The sequence below is a fragment of the Rhinatrema bivittatum genome, chromosome 4, assembly GCF_901001135.1.
Source record: "Rhinatrema bivittatum chromosome 4, aRhiBiv1.1, whole genome shotgun sequence".
In the NCBI taxonomy this organism is placed as follows: Eukaryota; Metazoa; Chordata; class Amphibia; order Gymnophiona; family Rhinatrematidae; genus Rhinatrema; species Rhinatrema bivittatum.
The window spans coordinates 195,485,928-195,503,613 of NC_042618.1; the positions used below are offsets into that span (position 1 = coordinate 195,485,928).

The 17,686-nt window shown below is 43.3% G+C and overlaps 1 protein-coding gene across 2 annotated transcripts in view; it reads left to right on the forward strand.

The window, feature by feature from the left end:
- DNAH1 (dynein axonemal heavy chain 1) overlaps window positions 1-17,686 on the forward strand; it is a 1,058,897-nt gene that overhangs the window by 30,398 nt on the left and 1,010,813 nt on the right. For both annotated transcript variants that reach the window (XM_029599497.1, XM_029599496.1), the window contains exons 3-4: window positions 2,526-2,598; window positions 3,608-3,782. In XM_029599497.1, the coding sequence (XP_029455357.1) occupies window positions 2,526-2,598; window positions 3,608-3,782 (248 nt within the window). The remainder of the gene's footprint in view (window positions 1-2,525; window positions 2,599-3,607; window positions 3,783-17,686) is intronic.

Sequence of the window (17,686 nt, forward strand, 5' to 3'; positions counted from 1 at the left end):
TAAGATGTAATATGTTGTCTGTTAGTATCCAGACATTATAATATACACTATGGGGCAGATTTTCAAAGGCTATGTGCGTAACCTGAGGAAATCTGCCCCTGCGCGCGCCGAGCCTATTTTGCATAGGCTCGGCGGAGCGCGCAAGCCCCGGGACGCGCGTATGTCCCAGAGCTTGCTAAAATGGGCGGTCCAGGTGTGTGTCTGCGGTCCGGGGCATGGCCGAGTGCCCCGACATAGCGGCCTGTGTCGGGACCTGGCCAGCCGGCGCGCGCAAGTTATGCCTGCGAGAGGCAGGCGTAACTCTATCAAACAAGGTGGGGGGGATTTAGGTAGGGCCGGGGAGGTGGTTTAGATAGGAGAAGGGAGGGAAAGGTGGGGGGGGAATCCAAAAAAAAGTTCCCTCCGAGGCTGCTCTGATTTTGGAGCAGCCTTGGAGGGAACGGGGAAAGCCATTGGGGCTTGGCGCACGCAAGGTGCACATGTGTGCACCCCCTTGCGCGCACCGACCCTGGATTTTATAACATGCGCGCGGTTTATATTTGTGTGCGCCGGGTAGCGTGCACAAATATACCCTGCATGCGTAGGAATTAAAATCGGCCCCTATGTTTCATTAACAAAGTATATATGCTTTGTAAGTTGCTAAAAACCAATAAAGGTTAAATAAAAAAACAGAAACAAAAACTGGTAATTTTCTTGGCATGTGCATGTTTTAAAATTGGAAGGCTTACATGCGTAAATCCTGAGATATACGAATAAGTTCTACTTTAGTTTTGTGTGTAAAATATATGTGCGGATATTTTTAAAACAGGAAAAATCTGTGCATTCAATGCATTGAAATATTCGTTTTCAATATATTGCATGTATTCATGCATAAGCCTTCATATGGGTGATGGTTGAGAGGTAAAGAAATTGTATTTTATAAAATCCACGTATATCATATGCATGGGTTATAAAATATTATGGTAAAACTATACTCAATAATATACATGCATATATGCTAGGGGTGTGCATTCGTTTTGAACACATATGTAAAACGCAACTTTTTTTTTTTTTAAACTTAAAAAAGTGATGATGCGCAACGCATCGCGATTTTCAACTTATTCAACATAGCTATGTTGAATAAGTTGACGTGACGTCGGCGTCACGAGCACGTGACATCGGCGTCACGTCGGAGTGACGCGGACGTCACGTGCTTCTCCGCGCCTCCGCTCCGGGACCCCCGTTGGACCCAACCGGAACTTTTGGCCAGCTTGGGGGGGCCTCCTGAACCCCCCAAGCTGGCCAAAAGTTCCGGTTGGGTCCAACGGGGTCCCGGAGCGGAGGCGCCGAGGAGCACGTGACGTTCGCGTCACTCCGACGTGACGCCGACGTCACGTGCTCCTCGCAAAGGAATATAGGGATGGCTTCCTGACTCCCCGCTGGACCACCAGGGAGTTTTGGTAAGTCTTGGGGGGGGATTAAGGAGGGTGAGGGGTTTAAATTTTTATTTAGGGAACCGGTGAACGTATGGACAGACCCTCAACTTATGGAATTCTCCATATGTCCATATTGAACGAAATCGACCCTCAACTTCAACTTATCAACGCAAACTTTTTGTCTGCACATCCCTAATATATGCTGCTGTGCACATTTATTTGAAAATTACCCTCCCTATCTTTCTGCAGTTTTTAACTTTGTATCATGTAGAGATTGTCAGCTTCTGTTCACTTAGAGAGTCCTTGAAACCGTTTTTGCATACAATATATATTGTCTTTTTCTCATGTCTCTGCTTATTATCAATCCATTTCCCCTTTTCCTCTCTTCCCCCTTCCCTTGAAGCAGAGAGCAAAGATAAGAGTTGCATCAACAGTATGAAGGCTTATTTGTTAAGGGTAGAAACCTCTGCACCAGCAAATTACCCCCATGCACTCTTGCACTCTTTTCTTCATTTCCATCCTCTAGCCTTTAGGGATCCACAGTGTTTATCCCATGCCCCTTTGAATTCTTTCACTGTTTTTGTCTTCACCACCTCCGGAAGGTTATTCCAGGCATCCACCACCCTCTCCTTGAAGAAATATTTCCTGAAACTCCAGGGAGGATGACTCAGAACCATCAGGGAATTTGGTACAGGCAACAATGACCCTGACATTTATAGTCTGGAGAAACAAGCATGAGGGTATCTTGCTGATGAGGTTGTTACTACGCTTAACCAATAAACCGGCAAGAGGTAATGGGGAATTAGATTCAGACAGCAACCAACAAGGGCCCTGACTTTTATGGTCTGGAAAACTGATAAGTATGGGGTTAACCTGCACGGCACAGCAGATACTATCATAAGCTTGCTGGGCAGCTTGGATGAACCATTTGGTCCTTTTCTGCCATCATTTCTATGTTTCTATGCTTAATAATTGAAAATATAAAAAAAAAAGAAAATAATTTTGATGATTCATTTAGTATGCTAATTAAATAACCTCTGTCATCATCATCTGATAGAAACCTGCTGTGTTGATCTGTGTTCAAATAGAATTCTATATGCTTCAATCCAGGACATGAATACAGGCCCCAGTGTACAAGCAAATTTATTAAGACAAGCTGATCAGAAGGAGCATACCCCAAAAGGCAAGTGAAGCTTAGTTTTAATACCTTAGATTTCTAACTCTGAGAATAAACTAATATGTTGTGGTTTGATAATTATCATTATGAGAAATACAGAGTGTAATGAGTAGACCAAATTTACTATATAGGCGCCTCATTTCAAGTATCTGAGGGGTGATACCTGTTGCATTAACTGGGGATGGAGAAAATGTTTGGTGGGCTGTCTAGCTCCCTCTTCCCTTTCCTTTTCTGTTTATCATGCCTCAGGTCAGCAGTTGGATGCTTTAAAAGTACAGTAGTATCAAATTGGTGGCAAAGGGTGCAGCAAGGGAAGCAAGTGATTGCATACCTGCCAACTATTTTCCTACTTCCTAATTAATTCCTATAACATAAAAAACCCCGAGGCTGCAATCAGTACGAATCAAAATGGACCCTCAACACTACTATTTTATCTTATTTTTTTCATTTGAAAGAAAAATCTGTTTTCCTAATTGTTTCGGTCAACACTGCAATGTTTTTGGAAAATGAACTGTTCTAGGAAAACATACCTCAAGAGTTATTCACCCTTATTAAGAATTCTCCTACTCACAGCAGATTAGAATTTTGCCATAAGTAGGAGTTACTCATTTTCAAATACGTAATGTATGATTCAACTTCATTGAAATACATTGCAAATAAGACTGTAAGAAATATTTAGTATCTCAATGATAGCCTGTATTATGGTTTCCTACATCAATGAGTCGTCATAACTGGGTTTATATTAATAGTGGGGTTAATGTAACAACATCCTTTCATCATTACTTTAACAGCACTCTTTGCAAGGGAAGTCATTATAACAGATTTTGCTCTGTTAGAGGAGTTGATATAACATATTTGTCTCTCTACATAATAGAGTTCACTATAATAGGAAAGTTATGATATGGAAGGTTCCTCAAAATAAATTTTTGGGAACAGGGTTTAATTGTACTTGTTTTCCTTGCACAAATTTCATATTTGCCACATAAGCTACTATTGATCGATTTTAATTTGACAGCCACGACCTTCCAAACACCAGAAGACGTGCAGTCTTGTCTAGACACACAAGTGTTTGGGCCAACGACAGAGGTACTTCTGAAGTCTGACTTCCCACTGCAAGCATATGACCCCAAGGTGCAGTTACCCTTTGAGGTAGCTCCAGGAAAATGTCCTCGAAAGATTGAGATTGAAAGGTAAGGAAGAGGATACAGCAATTGTTGCTAGTAATAACAATGCCTGCTTCCCTTTTCAGTTTATATAATATGAAGGAGTGCAGTAAACCCTTTGACATGATTACTTCTAAAAGAATAAACCTGTTCAAGTGCACCAACAAGAGAAGCTTGATTAGAGAATGATATGCTAAATTGATTTATTTCTTCTGTAACAAGTTAATGCCTATTTCTTATAAAAATGAAATCCACCTGGAAATAAATAACTTAAAAAAAATCCTGTGGGGTGGTCTCTTGCTCAGCGACTGTGCTATGCAGTACACTGCCTTGCAGGAGATCAATGTTCAGTTTCTGGGTTTCTACTTTTTGGGCTGTCTGGGTTTGAATATATCGCAGAAGGTATACATAGCTCCCGGGGTGGGACTCTCAACCATTGCTAGATGGTGGTATCTAGTAGACAACCTCAGGGTTCACTCATACCAGGTTCTGAAAAGAGCTGAGATCTGTGGGCTTGCTAGGTTACATGGAGAGTAGGTGAGAATTACAAAATAGACAAAAACACAGTAGTTGCAAAGGAAAGCTCATGTCATTGTAGTCCAGTGGATACTGAATCTAATTGAACTGGAAACCCAATAGAGCAGAAAATGTTGGACCACCTCCTCACAGATTTCATTAATTTTAATATTCAATTATACACTGGAGCAGAAGTGCACTTAACACATCTGATGTATACACCACAAGCGCAAATAAAACTTTTCTTGGTCACAGTTTAACACTTGTAATTACTTTATTTTCAATACGGTGACTCCTTTCAATGAAACACAGTATTTAACAGCAATCCCCAACACGGACCCGTGTTTCGCCAGTCCGGCTGCTTCGGGGGGTTAACTTTAACAACAGTCTGTAAACAAAGGAAAATTCATATTGACCAAAACATAGTAACTGGGTAAAAACAAGGCAGACAGAATCCAAAAGGAAACATACCTGTGTCACAAGCAATCATAGTTAGCATCAGGAGCACTAAGAACGGATTACAGTCACAGTATTTTAAACCCTGCCAGATAGTTTTGGCGCAAAACCCCGCGCCAATGACAAACACCGACCCATTGACCAATCACCAAACACTACCAACCCTTGGATTCCGCATAGGAGTAAACACCCAGGAAAAATATCTTGGATGGCACCAGCTGTCCATTGTTCCTACCATGTGACAGGGGCCGGCCAATGGCACCGATAGCCCCTGTCGCATGGTAAGGGCAAAGGGCCATCAGCACCATTTTGATTAGTGGCAGCCGACTGCCCGAGAGTGGGAGATCGCTTCCAGGACCCCCACTGGACCACCAGGTACTTTAGAAAAATTTTGGGGGGGTCGGGAGGGTGGGGGATTCTAAATAATGAGATTTAAAGGGTCGGGGTGGGTTTGTGGGTTGTTTCTGTGTGCCCTTTCTTCCCGCCCCTCCCCAAAAATAAGAGAACCTCACGAAAATTTTGTGGGGTTTTCCTATAGCTTTCGGGGACCCCCTGATTCCTGACGGATGAGAAAATATTGCACGATATTTTCATCCGTCAGAAAAACGATTCACATCCCTAGGGGTGATATCATCTAGAGGCACCAAATGGACCTCTCTTTCATAGCTAGTACAGCTTTTTGCTCTACTTAGTATGTGTTGGAATTCTTGCTTGGGCATTGAGTCTAGCTAAGTAGTCGACTCTCCAGTGTGATAGATGCACAGGTAGATTTAGTAGAACTAGAAAATGAAGTATTGGTGAAGATTACACATGTTTTCACTAATTATTATTTGACCAGTAAGTCGCCTCTTATCCCATGATTTTTAGTTTTCTGAGGAGTCTCTCAAGAGGATCTTTATCAAATGCCTTCTGAAAATCCAAGTTTACTATATCAATTGGCTAATCTTTATCTGTTTACTTATTTACTCCTTCAGAGAATTCTAATAGGATACTGTGGCATTACTTCTCTTTGCTAGCCCATGCTTGTTCTTCCCCATTAAGCCGTGTTTATTCATTGTGGGCCAGATTTTAATATCTACCCCCGATTTTATAACATGTGCGTGCAGCCGTGCATATGTGTTAAAATCCGGGGTCGGCGCACGCAAGGGGGTGCACACTTGTGCACCTTGCGCATGCCGAGCCCTAGGGGAACCCTGATGGCTTTCCCTGTTCCCTCCGAGGCCGCTCTGAAGTCGGAGTGGCCTTGAAGGGAACTTTCCTTCCACCCCCAGCCCTACCTAAACCCTCCCCTAACTTTTATTTTGCAAGTTGCACCTGCCTCCAGGCAGGCGTAGGTTGTGTGCGCCAGCCGAGTGGCCCTACGGAGGCCTCTGCCCACGCCCCGCCCCTTTTTTCAAGCCCGGGACATACGCGTGTCCCGGGGCTTGTGCGCGTTACCGGGCCTATGCAAAATAGGCTTGGCGCGCTTAACCCCCTACACGCGTAAGGCTTTTAAAATCTGCCCCATAACTAGTAATTTTGTTCTTAATTATAGCTTCCACCATTTTACCAGGCACAGACATCAGACTTACTGGTCTGTAGTTACTCGGATCACCCCCTGAGCTCTTTTTGAAAATTTGCATTGTTTGCTACCCTCCAGTCCTTGGGTATAGATGCAGATTTGAATAAAAGATTACTAATTACCAGTAGTAGGTCTGCAAATTCATGTTTGAGTTCCTTTAGAACTCTGAGATGAATACCATCAGGTCCTGGTGATTTTCTACTATTTAGTTTGTGAAATTTCTGTAGCTCTTCTTCTAGAATCACATTGATTTGATTTATTTCCTCTAAGTTCATCACCTAGAAAAAAAATTCAAATATGGGTATCTCCCTATCATCCTGTTCTGTAAAGACTGAGGCAAAATATTCATTTAGTTTACCGCTATGGCCTCCTTCCCTTCATCTAAACGAGGGATTGGCTATCTGCTCTGGATCTGAAAGACACTGATGTTCACATTCTCATTCACCTCATCCACCAGAAGTTCCTTGGATTCGTGGTGAAGGATGTGCACTAAAATTGAATACATCTTCTAAAAATTAAATTATTTATACCAGTGGTGTTCAGGAAGAAACTATCTCAGACCTGTGCTGTACTGTCTTATGACCTGAACAAGCTCAATGTTTTCAATTGTAGATCTGAAAAACCTCAGTTTTTTAAATGTATGTTCATGTGCAATAAAACTTGCTTGAAACATTTTTCATTATATTTCTTTTTCTCAAAAGTTCTTATCAATGTGCATCAAATATATAAACACTTATTGTTTGTGTGTCTCTTTCTTAAGAATGTTTTATGTACACCAAAGTATGATTTGAAACTGTAGAGTTTTTCAAGAAGTAAAAAACGCTGATATGGCTGATGTTTCATACTATAGCTGCTTCAAGGCTAGTTTCCTGATGCTGCAAACCAAAATGTAAATCGTGACCACTATCACAGTTTCACTTAAATTCAAGTCTCTTGCTGGATACTTCAAATGACATGAGGAGGGTTCCTTGTAAAGAGATCACAAAGCTCAGCGAAAAGCAAATTATGCACAAAAGACTTGAATTTATGCGAAGATCACACAATTCAGTGAGAAGTTGATTTTGGATTAAATGGACTCGCAGACCAACTAAAGGTAAGTCATTTTTTATAGAGTTATATGAATATATTTTAAGGCATGAGAATACAATGTGGGAGTAGGATTCACATGATGTAATATCAGGGATCCCGTTGAATAGATACAGTCCCCTGAAGAAGCCAGTTTTCACGATAGAAAGGACCTTTGTTGGGATTGTGTTAAAAATACAAAGATGGCTCTGATATTTATACGGTTTTGAGACATTGTTAAAGCTTTAAATGAGGACTTGATATTTGGACAGTTTTTTGATAAGGGATTTTAAAAATTCAAATAAGGGATAGAAATTGAAAAAAAAATAATGTAGTAATTTTTCAGTAGACATATGTGATATATATATATATTTTTTGCCAGCAATGATTATGCTTTATATTTTTGTAACTAGGTACAGGATATAATTATAAATTTCTTTGCCACAAAATATTTGTGTGTGGTGTGGGTGGAGGGGCTTTCAAATGTGGTGTTGCATTGAGCTCAAATATAGTATTTCTTAAACCTGTGCTATATGCCAAACACATCACTGAAGAACCGAAAAAAAGATACTAAAAGAGTAGTGAAAATCCCTGTCCGTGATCATTTAGCTACCTGCAGATGAAGAAAACTGAGGGCCATTTTTGTTTTTTGTCGATAAGCAGGCTGAATTAGCCATGTTCTGTGGGTGATGTCATCCAGGGCATTGAATGGAGTTGTCTCTTCAAGATAGTAGAGCTTTGAGCTCTACTGAGCATATGTGGATGTTGCCTCGAGAGCCGCCTCTGTCTGTTTTTGTCTAGCACAATCCAGGCATTACTCAATCTCTCCAAATATTTTTTTCCAGAATCTCTTAAAATTTTCTTTTTTCAGTTTCTTTACTATGTCGAGGGTTTCAATTGCACTGCTTTGAGCCAAAGCCCATATTAAGCAAATGTAAATCGGCATCACATGATGTGCTGATGGATGCACTCCATGGGGCAGATTTTAAAAAAATATGCCGCATTTTAAAAGATACGAGCGTAGTCGTGTGTATCTTTTAAAATCCGGGATCAGCGCGCGCAAGGCTGTGCAAAATCAGCAGCCTGTGCTCGCCGAGCCGCGCAGCCTGCCTCCGTTCCCTCCGAGGCCGCTCCGAAATCAGAGCGGCCTCGGAGGGAACTTTTTTTTTTTTTGACCCCCCCCACCTTTCCCTCCCCTACCTTATTTCGTTGAGTTACGTGCGTGTGTCACTGGCTCTCTGCCCCGGCACAGGCCACTGTGCCGGAGCACTCTGCCTCACCCCCAGACCGCCGCCACGCCCCCGCCACCCCCCCAAGCAATGCCCCGGGACGTACGCTCGTCCCGGGGCTTTGCATGCGCCGGCGGCCTATGCAAAATAGGCGCGCCGGCGTGCAGGGCTTTTAAAATCTACCCCCATGCATGGTACACTGATGGATGCACACAGTGGATTGAGGGATGTGCTTTACGCAAACTGCACCCAAACATGCAGCACTCTATGCAGAAGAATCGTCAAAGCACAGTAGTATCAAGGCACTCGTTGCACAGGAAGCGTCGAAGCATTCTGTGCAAAGGCAGCATTGAAGCATTTATTGCAAATATTGAAGCTCTGGGAGAAGATGTATGCAGGCGACTCTAGACCAGCTGCTGAAGGGTTTATCTTACCTACACCTGTCAATTACCACAGCCCTCATTTATTCTTTTTTTTAAATTCTTTATTTTCAAAAAACAATTCCAAGTATATAAACCTTGTACAGAAAAACAGGATATTGTTACTTCAATATAAACACAAAGAAGAAACATTTTCTTTCTCAAAAATAATTCAGTTTCCAGTTCACAATATCCAAAATTATAGGTAAATGGTGGGGGGCAGAAAAAAGAGCAATATTAACAAGAAATTTAATTTAACAAAAAGAAAACAAGGCCTTTACATCGAGGAGAGCAATGGTATTTTAGCTTACTTGAGCCGGGTTAATAACTGGTGGTGATAGGGAGCATGCCTCTAAAAAGGCCCTAAGCTGCTCTGGCTCATAAAGTATGTATTTACATTCAGATACCTTATTGCATATTTACACGGGTACTTAAGTATATACCTCGCCCCCAACTGTTGAACCTCAGATCGCATCTGTAGAAACGTTTTCCGACGTGCTTGTGTTGCCTTTATTACATCTGGGTAGATCCATATGGGTCGTCAAAAAAACAATGTTTGTCTATTCCTCAGAAACAAATGTAATATTTGATTGCGTCCTGATAGGAAAGCGAAGGAAATTAAGAGTGGTTACCTTTGGGTAACCTCAGTTCCCAGGGAAGTTTCCAGGAAATTTGTTAAATCTAAAGTAACATCTACATTTCCTTCTTGTTCCCCTTTCTTCAGTTTGGGCCTGCTGTTGCTGTTGTGGAAGATGATAATCTTTTACAATACCGGTGTAGCAGATTCTGGTATTTTAAGAACCTGGTGCATATATGTCTTGAAAAGTTCCAGAGGAGAAACTAACTTAATTACGGGAAAATTTGTAACCCTCAGGTTATGAGCCCCTAATGCATTTTCTACTCTTTCGAGCCTTTTGTTCAAGAGTCCTTCAGATGTAATTAATTTTATCTGGGTGTTTTCGGTAGCTGTAACTCTCTTTTCCAGATCTACTTTTTTACTATGAAATAATCAAATTATTATTTATTACCATCTGGTCTCTTGTATCCATTGTCACCAGTGATAAGGTCGATAGAGAAATCTATCAAGACCCTAACACAGTCCATATCCCTGCTAGTGTACCACTTTTATCGTCTCTGTTAATGAACCAGATAGCAGGGCCCTCAAGTGGTTCTCTCCCTCCTCCAGTTTACCGTTCCTCTCAGACAGCATACCTTGTATTGTTACCAGCGATCCTAGTTGTTCTCTCCGGTCCATGTCAGCAGGCAACTCCTCCACTACTCTCCCTGGAGCTGTCTCTGCACACGCCGCCACCTGGATTGCCTCCTGGATCCTCAATGCCTCACCACCTTGAACCACCATCGAAGGAGGGCTTCCTTTCTCCAGGGCACGCTGGGTAGCGACACTGTTGGTCGGGGGGGGGGGGGGCTCAAGGTGGTTTCCGGAGTCCAGGAGGAGAGCGCCTCCTCTCGCGATACTCCTCCAGCGACTGAGCTTTCTGGAGTTGACGCCATTGCTCCCGCAAAGAAACCTTCGATTCAGAGTTGAGAGGCATCGACCGGGGAATCAACTGACCCCCCTTAGTCTTCCCTTTCTCTTTGTATGTGGCATGGGGAAAAGAAGAAAAATTCGATTCAGGTAAAACCTCTCCTCGAAAGGTGTCTTAGCGGACCTACTCAATGGCGGTCATCATCAGCCCTCATTTATTCTATGCTGATAGTGGAGAGCTCCTGATTGGAGACCCCAGCTTCAGTATGCCTCATATTATTGCTTGCTTAAAAAAAAAAACAACCAAAAAACGGAGAAACCGCACATCAGGTCAGAGAGTACATCAGTCACTCAGACTGCAGATCTGATGCAAAATTCCTCTGCCTGTCATTCAAAGAGACAGAATAATCCAATCCTCTTCAACATTGCTATAGTGATTCCTTAGACTGGAGTCTCAGTATCACTCACTGTGGTGAACACTTTCTTAGAACCCTTGATACAGGGTTCTTGATCTTCTCAATTACAGTGGAGTCAAGCTATTCAGAGGTGATTGATCAGAGCTTTTCCCCTCTAAGGCAACCAGCCCTCCAGTTTGCCTTTGCCATCATTGGAGTTCTGAGTTAGTAAACACTCAGTTTCATGAGAGGGTTCTACCAATACATCTTCTGACCCATTTCTGGATATGCCTGTCATTGCACTGGCATTTCTGTCATATTCAAAGTTCATGAAACAGGTGGGAATAAGGCTTAGGGCCTAATTTTTAAAAGCATTTACATTCTTAGAACTGGGTTCTACATGTGTACATAAACTTTACCTGCGTTGTGTGTTTTTTAAGAATTGCCGCAAGAAGTGCTATTGAATTGTTCATAGTTTTACCCTTGTTAAATGCACTTAATGTGGGTAAATGACTTTTGACTGTTGCTAAAATAGTATGTTATATTTCCATATAGAACTCTTTTGAACATTCACCTGTTAGTGTCAAAGCATCTTCCATAGTGATTTTTAGATTCCTCCAGTTATTGGATGCCGTGTCAGAACCAGGATTCTCCCAGCCTATAGCATTCTGAATTGTTTGCCAATGAGAAGGTGGAAACACCTATCTCTGGCATACCTATGGCTACAAAGCTGAATCTCAGATGCAGAGTTCAAATTCTCCAGGGTTTGCAGTCCAGCTGCTGCCTCAGTTAGTCATTATGGAGTCTGGACTGAACAAGGCTCCTACACGTTCTTGGCAAAGAATTCTTCCAGAGCACCGTATTTCCTGCCCATGTCTGTATGCACTGGTTCTATGTGGTTCAGTATCTTAGTGATTGAATTCCAAAGCTGAAAGTTTTTTTTTTTTTCTGCAGTCTACAGAAGACAGGATTTATTACCCACAACTGCTTTTGAAGACAGAAACGTGCATTCATCATTTTCAGTTCTGGCTATGAATTTTTCAACTCTTTTCTTCATACATCAGCTTCAACTGGAGCTCGATATATGAAATGGCTCAGGGCAGATAGCATCCAAGATAATTTCCTTGAGAAATCATCAGATGTACCTGTCTCTGTGAGAAATGAAGAAACTGAATGTAATGGTTCAACGCTATTGTGGGTTATCAAGCATCTTTTACTCTTATCAACTTTCATAGGAGTCAATTTCAGTTTTTTCAGCAGTACCACTTACTGCCTCTTCCAGCCCAACATTGGCAGCCACCTCTGGCCACACCCCAGCATCATGAGTGCCATCATCTTAAGGCTACACAACAGGCCCATTGCAAGCCCAGACCTGGTTTTTCAGCCTTCAAAACTGTTCCGGATCAGAACAGGATCCAAATCTTCTTTGAGGCGTGGAATCAGATAGTCAAGGACCTCTAGGTCCTTTGAATTATGGAATCTGGATTCCTTTGGTATTTCTCCCAGCTACCATCCCCTCCACACTGCTTAAATTTTGATCCATATCTGTCTCCCTTGACGCAGTCTCACTTTGAAGTGCAATTACTTCATCAACCAATGATAAAGCTAGTCTCTGTCCCAGCATGGACGAGGTTTCTACACCTTATAACATGGAGATCCCTGACTAATGGCACCCTCACGTCCCCTCCCCTCTCTGAGACTTATCTTTAACAAAAGATTAGATGAGTTTTTTTTGGATGAAGAGGCCGCAGCTTTATTTTTAACATCAAAACATAACTACAATACTCAGCACGAGCCGATATTCCCATCTGACACCAACCATGTCACTGGTGCCGCCTGCCGCATCTCCTAGCAAGGCAGCCCACTTAACCGCCCCCCCCCCCCACTGTGATCTCTGAGCAAGGGGGGGGCCTACCCAAAGCCTGTCAATTCGTCCCAGTGGCTCGTACCCCCCCGCCACTGGCATGAGGTAGTGGTACTTGCCTCATGTCCGCCCCCCCCCCCCCCCCCCCCCCCAAAGTTGCAGCCTCTTCACTTCAGAAAATCAGCTATAGCTTCCTGTGTAGTGTTGTTGAACAGATCATGCACAATATCCGAAAGATGAATTTTGTCTGGCCTGAACAATCCTTTGCAGAGATCATCTGCCCAACCGTGTAATATATGGCACCCCCCCTAACCTGGAGGCCCATCGCCCCACTTGCCGGTTAAGCCTTCTGCGCCCTCTTTTTCATAAACTGCTGTTTCACCATTTTAGCCGATGGATGATATCGGATCACATGAAACATGTCTTCAGAAACCATGAAACCAATTCCCTCCAGTCATTCTTCATGTGTTGAATCAGCTGCACACATGATGATTTCCCCAGATAATTGCCGCCTAAGTGAATAACAATGACGTCATGTTCAGCCATCATATATTTCTTGAGTTGTAAAAAAGACATCAACTCATCCCATGTCATTCCTCACTCCCCCATCCAAATTATGCGAACATTCCGCACCGGCAAACCTAAATGTGGTCCATAGCAATGGACATCTTTGCTGCCCAATGCACAAAGGAGTGTTCGACAATCCAGACATTCCTTTGCCATTGCGATAATTCTACAAAAAAGGCCAAAGAAAGGTTATAGACTCATATTCGACCTGTCTTGATATGAGTATACCGTGTCTGACTTCCATCTCCCTATTTTCTGAATGGTTTCTATATTCAGCCCTGCCTAGGAGGCGCTAGTGGCTGCCCCTATTCTGAAGGAATGAGTCCCGAAATCTTTAGGATTGCATCTGATTTCTGATAATGCTAAGTTCAATACTGCTATGAATTGGTATCTGGTAAGAGGGGAATGGTCTGCGTGAATTAATAAGACTTCATCCCCTTCCGGTCGTATTGCTAAGAAATTTAAAACGTTCTGGACCGGGCAAGTCATTAATGATGCTGCACAGTTAAGACTTAATTTTACTCTCCTCCCTGCTTGGTCTGTCTTTGACCTCTGTATAATTAACTTTACTGATTGTTCAGAAACTTTAACATTCTGCATTAGTATGCCCTTTCCTCCACTGTCTCTCCTGGATGGTGCTGCGGAGGAATGCCAGTGAAAACGAGGCCCTGAACAATTTGGTTTCAAAGTCTGAAAAACACAAGGTAGGTAACCCCAACTATAATCTAATGAGCCGATCGTGTGTAATGGGTAGTCTAGAGTCAGTTGCTGGCCCTGCCTTTCTGGACCATCCCGTAAGCATCTTTTTTACCAAGAAGCTTTTTGTTGGGTCACCCCAACCCCTTACTTCCGCGAAGAACGTGAATCCTGCCAACTGGTTAGTTACAGCACACCTGGATTTTCCGTTCTCTTTGGCCCAGACAATAAATCTGATGATTAGCTCCTCAGGCACAGGTCCTTCTACCCAACCCTGCTGTTTCAGAAATTTTGAAGTGTTCTCATAGGCCCTACAGTAAGCGCTCCATGTCGCCGGGGCTACAGATCGCTGATGGAGGTCTCTCGTGGTACTGTCCCAATGTTCCACAGGTGCTCTGGGACTGGTATGCCTTCCTTGTTCGGTCCTGGTACCTGTTTTCGAAACAAATCCCATTTAGCTCTCGACAAGGCATCAGCAATCCCATTACGCATCCCCGGGACATGTCGCTCCCGTATTACCATGTTTAGCTGCAAACTAGTTAGCACTACCTCCCTTAGTAACTTGGCTACCTTCTGGCACTTGGCGGACTGTTTAAGTACTTGGACCACTGCCATGTTATCACACCAGAATATTATGTGCTTATTACTTAGTTTCATGCCCTATATGACCAATGCTACCAAAATGGGAAATAAGTCCAAGAAGATGACATTTACATGTTAAACCTTCTTCCACCCATGCCGCTGGCCATTGCTCCGTGGCCCAAGCACCCTGCCAGAACACACCAAAACCCCATCCGCTTGATGCATCTGAATATATTCTAGGTCGAAATTGGAAATGGGAGGATCTTGCCAAATGGATATGCCATTATATTTAGTCAAGAAGGCTAACCATATTGCCAAGTCTTCTTTTATTGACTTGGTCATTCTAATACTGCAATTCGGACGATCAACACCCTGGTGCTTGTGGTTAGTCTCCTCAAGAAGGCCTTTCCCATGGCTATCACTCTACATGCAAAGTTGAGAGTACCAATGAGGGATTGCATATTTGTCAATGTCATCTTCTTTGATGATATTACCTGCTTCAATTTTTTCCGCATATCCTGTAATTTATTTTGGAGGGAGTCTGAATCTCATCTGGATGGAATAGAGTTCAATGCTCAAACTTTATTAGTGTTGTAGGGCCTTCTGTTTTTTCGTGTGCTATTGGTACTCCAAATTGAGAGGCTATGCTGTGGAACGCGCATAGCAGGCAGGAACAGACCTGTGATTCTCTTGGTCCCACGAAGAGAAAATCGTCTAAGTAGTGAATTATGCTGTTCAAGCCAGCCTGTTGAGCTGTGACCCATTGAAGAAATGAACTGTACATTTTGAAATTTGCACATGAGACTGAACACCCTATAGTATTCCCTTCTGAAGCAGAATCCTAATAGCGGGAAACTGGATGGGTGTAGTGGGAGAAGGAAGAAAGCAGATTCGATGTCTGCTTTGGCCATCAATGCCCCCTTGCCACAATTACGTATCACATCGATAGTGTTATCAAAAGATGTGTACTGTACTGAGCATTCAGTTGTTGGTATGTGATTGTTCATGGAGGCGCTGTAGGGATAAGATAAATTTTGTATCAGTCGGTATATTCCTGGCTCCTTCTTAGGGGTATACAACAAAACACAAGAAGACAAACTGCATACAATATATTATTATTTATATTTATTAACATTGCAGTTTGTCTTCTTGTGTTTTGTTGTATATTCGATTGAAGAAGACTGGTTAAAATTTTTCTTCTTAGGTATGACAGCCAATGGGGAGATCATCATTTTCTTAAACAGAGGAGACGTAAATGGCCCAACCATTCTACCCATTGAGAGCTCTGCGTTCATTTTTTTTTCTGGATAATGTCCTCGTGCTTTACCGCTGTAAGGGTGTTCTTTGGGTGTGTTCCTTCAATGACACCTTGGCAAGGTATTATGAATCCATGTCGAAAACCTTGGATCAAGCTATTGGCTTGCTTCTTCCTTGGATATCATTCTATCCAACTCCTCATAGCTTCCAAATTGATTGAGGATGGTGCTTTTTTGATTATGCTGTGTTTATTTGGATTTGGTATTAATCCCTGTATTATTTTTCTTCGCGCACTTTGCTGCTGGGTGTGGAGCCATGCATATAGAGCAAAGATATTTGAATTTACAATCCTGAAATGCACAAGAGGGTTTATTGTATCTCCAACATGTTCCTGTGTTGTGGGTGCCAATGCTCGCCTGTCCAGCCTGTTCCATGTGATTTCCAAAGTGCGATGACAAGCGAATGCTGTTTCCTGCACTGGGAGCTTTGTTCTTCATATGACTGAGCCACAAGCCGATGTCCTGTGTACCCCAAGACATGAAGCGATTCTCTTCCATCTTGTCTCTGAAGTGCTCGTCATAATTAAGCCATGCCTATCCTTCGTATTCTCTATATGTGTCTAGTATTGTAACAGCATAGCTGAGCATGTGGCCATATTGCGATGGATCTTCATGATCTATCATGTTCGCCATCCGCAGGAACGCCCTTGTCCAATTTATTATGTTTCGTGCAATTGGCTTATCCACACCTGGTGTATGATCCTGCTTCTTGTCACCCTTGTCATTGGCACTCCTTCGACCTTCCATAATTCTGAAGATATCTATATATGTTCGTTTCTTGATTTTCTTCCTTACTTCTTTTGGGACACTCTCCCATAACTGCAACAAGGTCGTCAATTCAGGGGGTCCCCTGTCTGCATCCGCCTTAGCTGTCTCCACCTTGTCTTGGTTGTCTTCCAATGATGAGTCTGAGTTGGATGAACCTGAGGAATTAGTAGAGCTGGAGTCGGATCTGTTTTTGGCTTTGGCTTTAGATTCTTTTCTTCCCCTTTCCCGATCTCCTGTTTTTTTTTCACCCTTCCCTATACCTTGATTCACCCCTGAAGTCTCGGGCAACTCTCCCTTACCAGCATCTCCCACGCTGACTCCCAGATCCGTAGTCAGTGCCTCTGTATTCATCTCGCCTTATTCCTGCGATGGCCTCTCAGGGATTCTCTTGCTCGACGTTGGCATAGGCAATGAATCCAGTGGTATCGGTGCTTGAGCCGCTAGTATAGTCTTCTCTTGTTACTATTTCTGGCCTGTGAGACCCGGCCGCTGCTTGGGGTTCTGCACGAGCTTGCACCTGGATGCTCCAGCCCCCTCAGGGCTGGGTTGGTGTGGCATAACTGCCCATACCCGTTTGCGTGGCATAGAACTCTGGGCACAATGCTGCGTATCCCGCGTTTCCTCGTGCCCAATGATAGTTTTGGCATGGCCACAAATGGGTTGGCAAGCGCCCAATTCTGCATGTTAAGGAATGCAGGGCAGCCGGCTCCCAGTGCCTGCCATGGTGGACCCCAGCCAGGGATCATGCCTTGTGAAATTCCCAGGTGATACAGGTCTCCTCCTCAAGGCTCGGCGCTGATAGTGGTCTGAGGCGCTGGGCATGGGTTTAGGCTGCTATGGAAGGCGCTTGTGAGGCCCGGTTGCCTGCATGGGTCGCAGTGTGTCAGAAGCTTTCGGTTCCGTTAGGCAGATCATTTCTATCGGATTCTCTCTGTCCTCTTGCTCCTGTGGCATCGCATCTGTCTGTAGTCTGTCGCTTCTGCGGCCTCCTGCTTGCTTCCGCATTCCCTA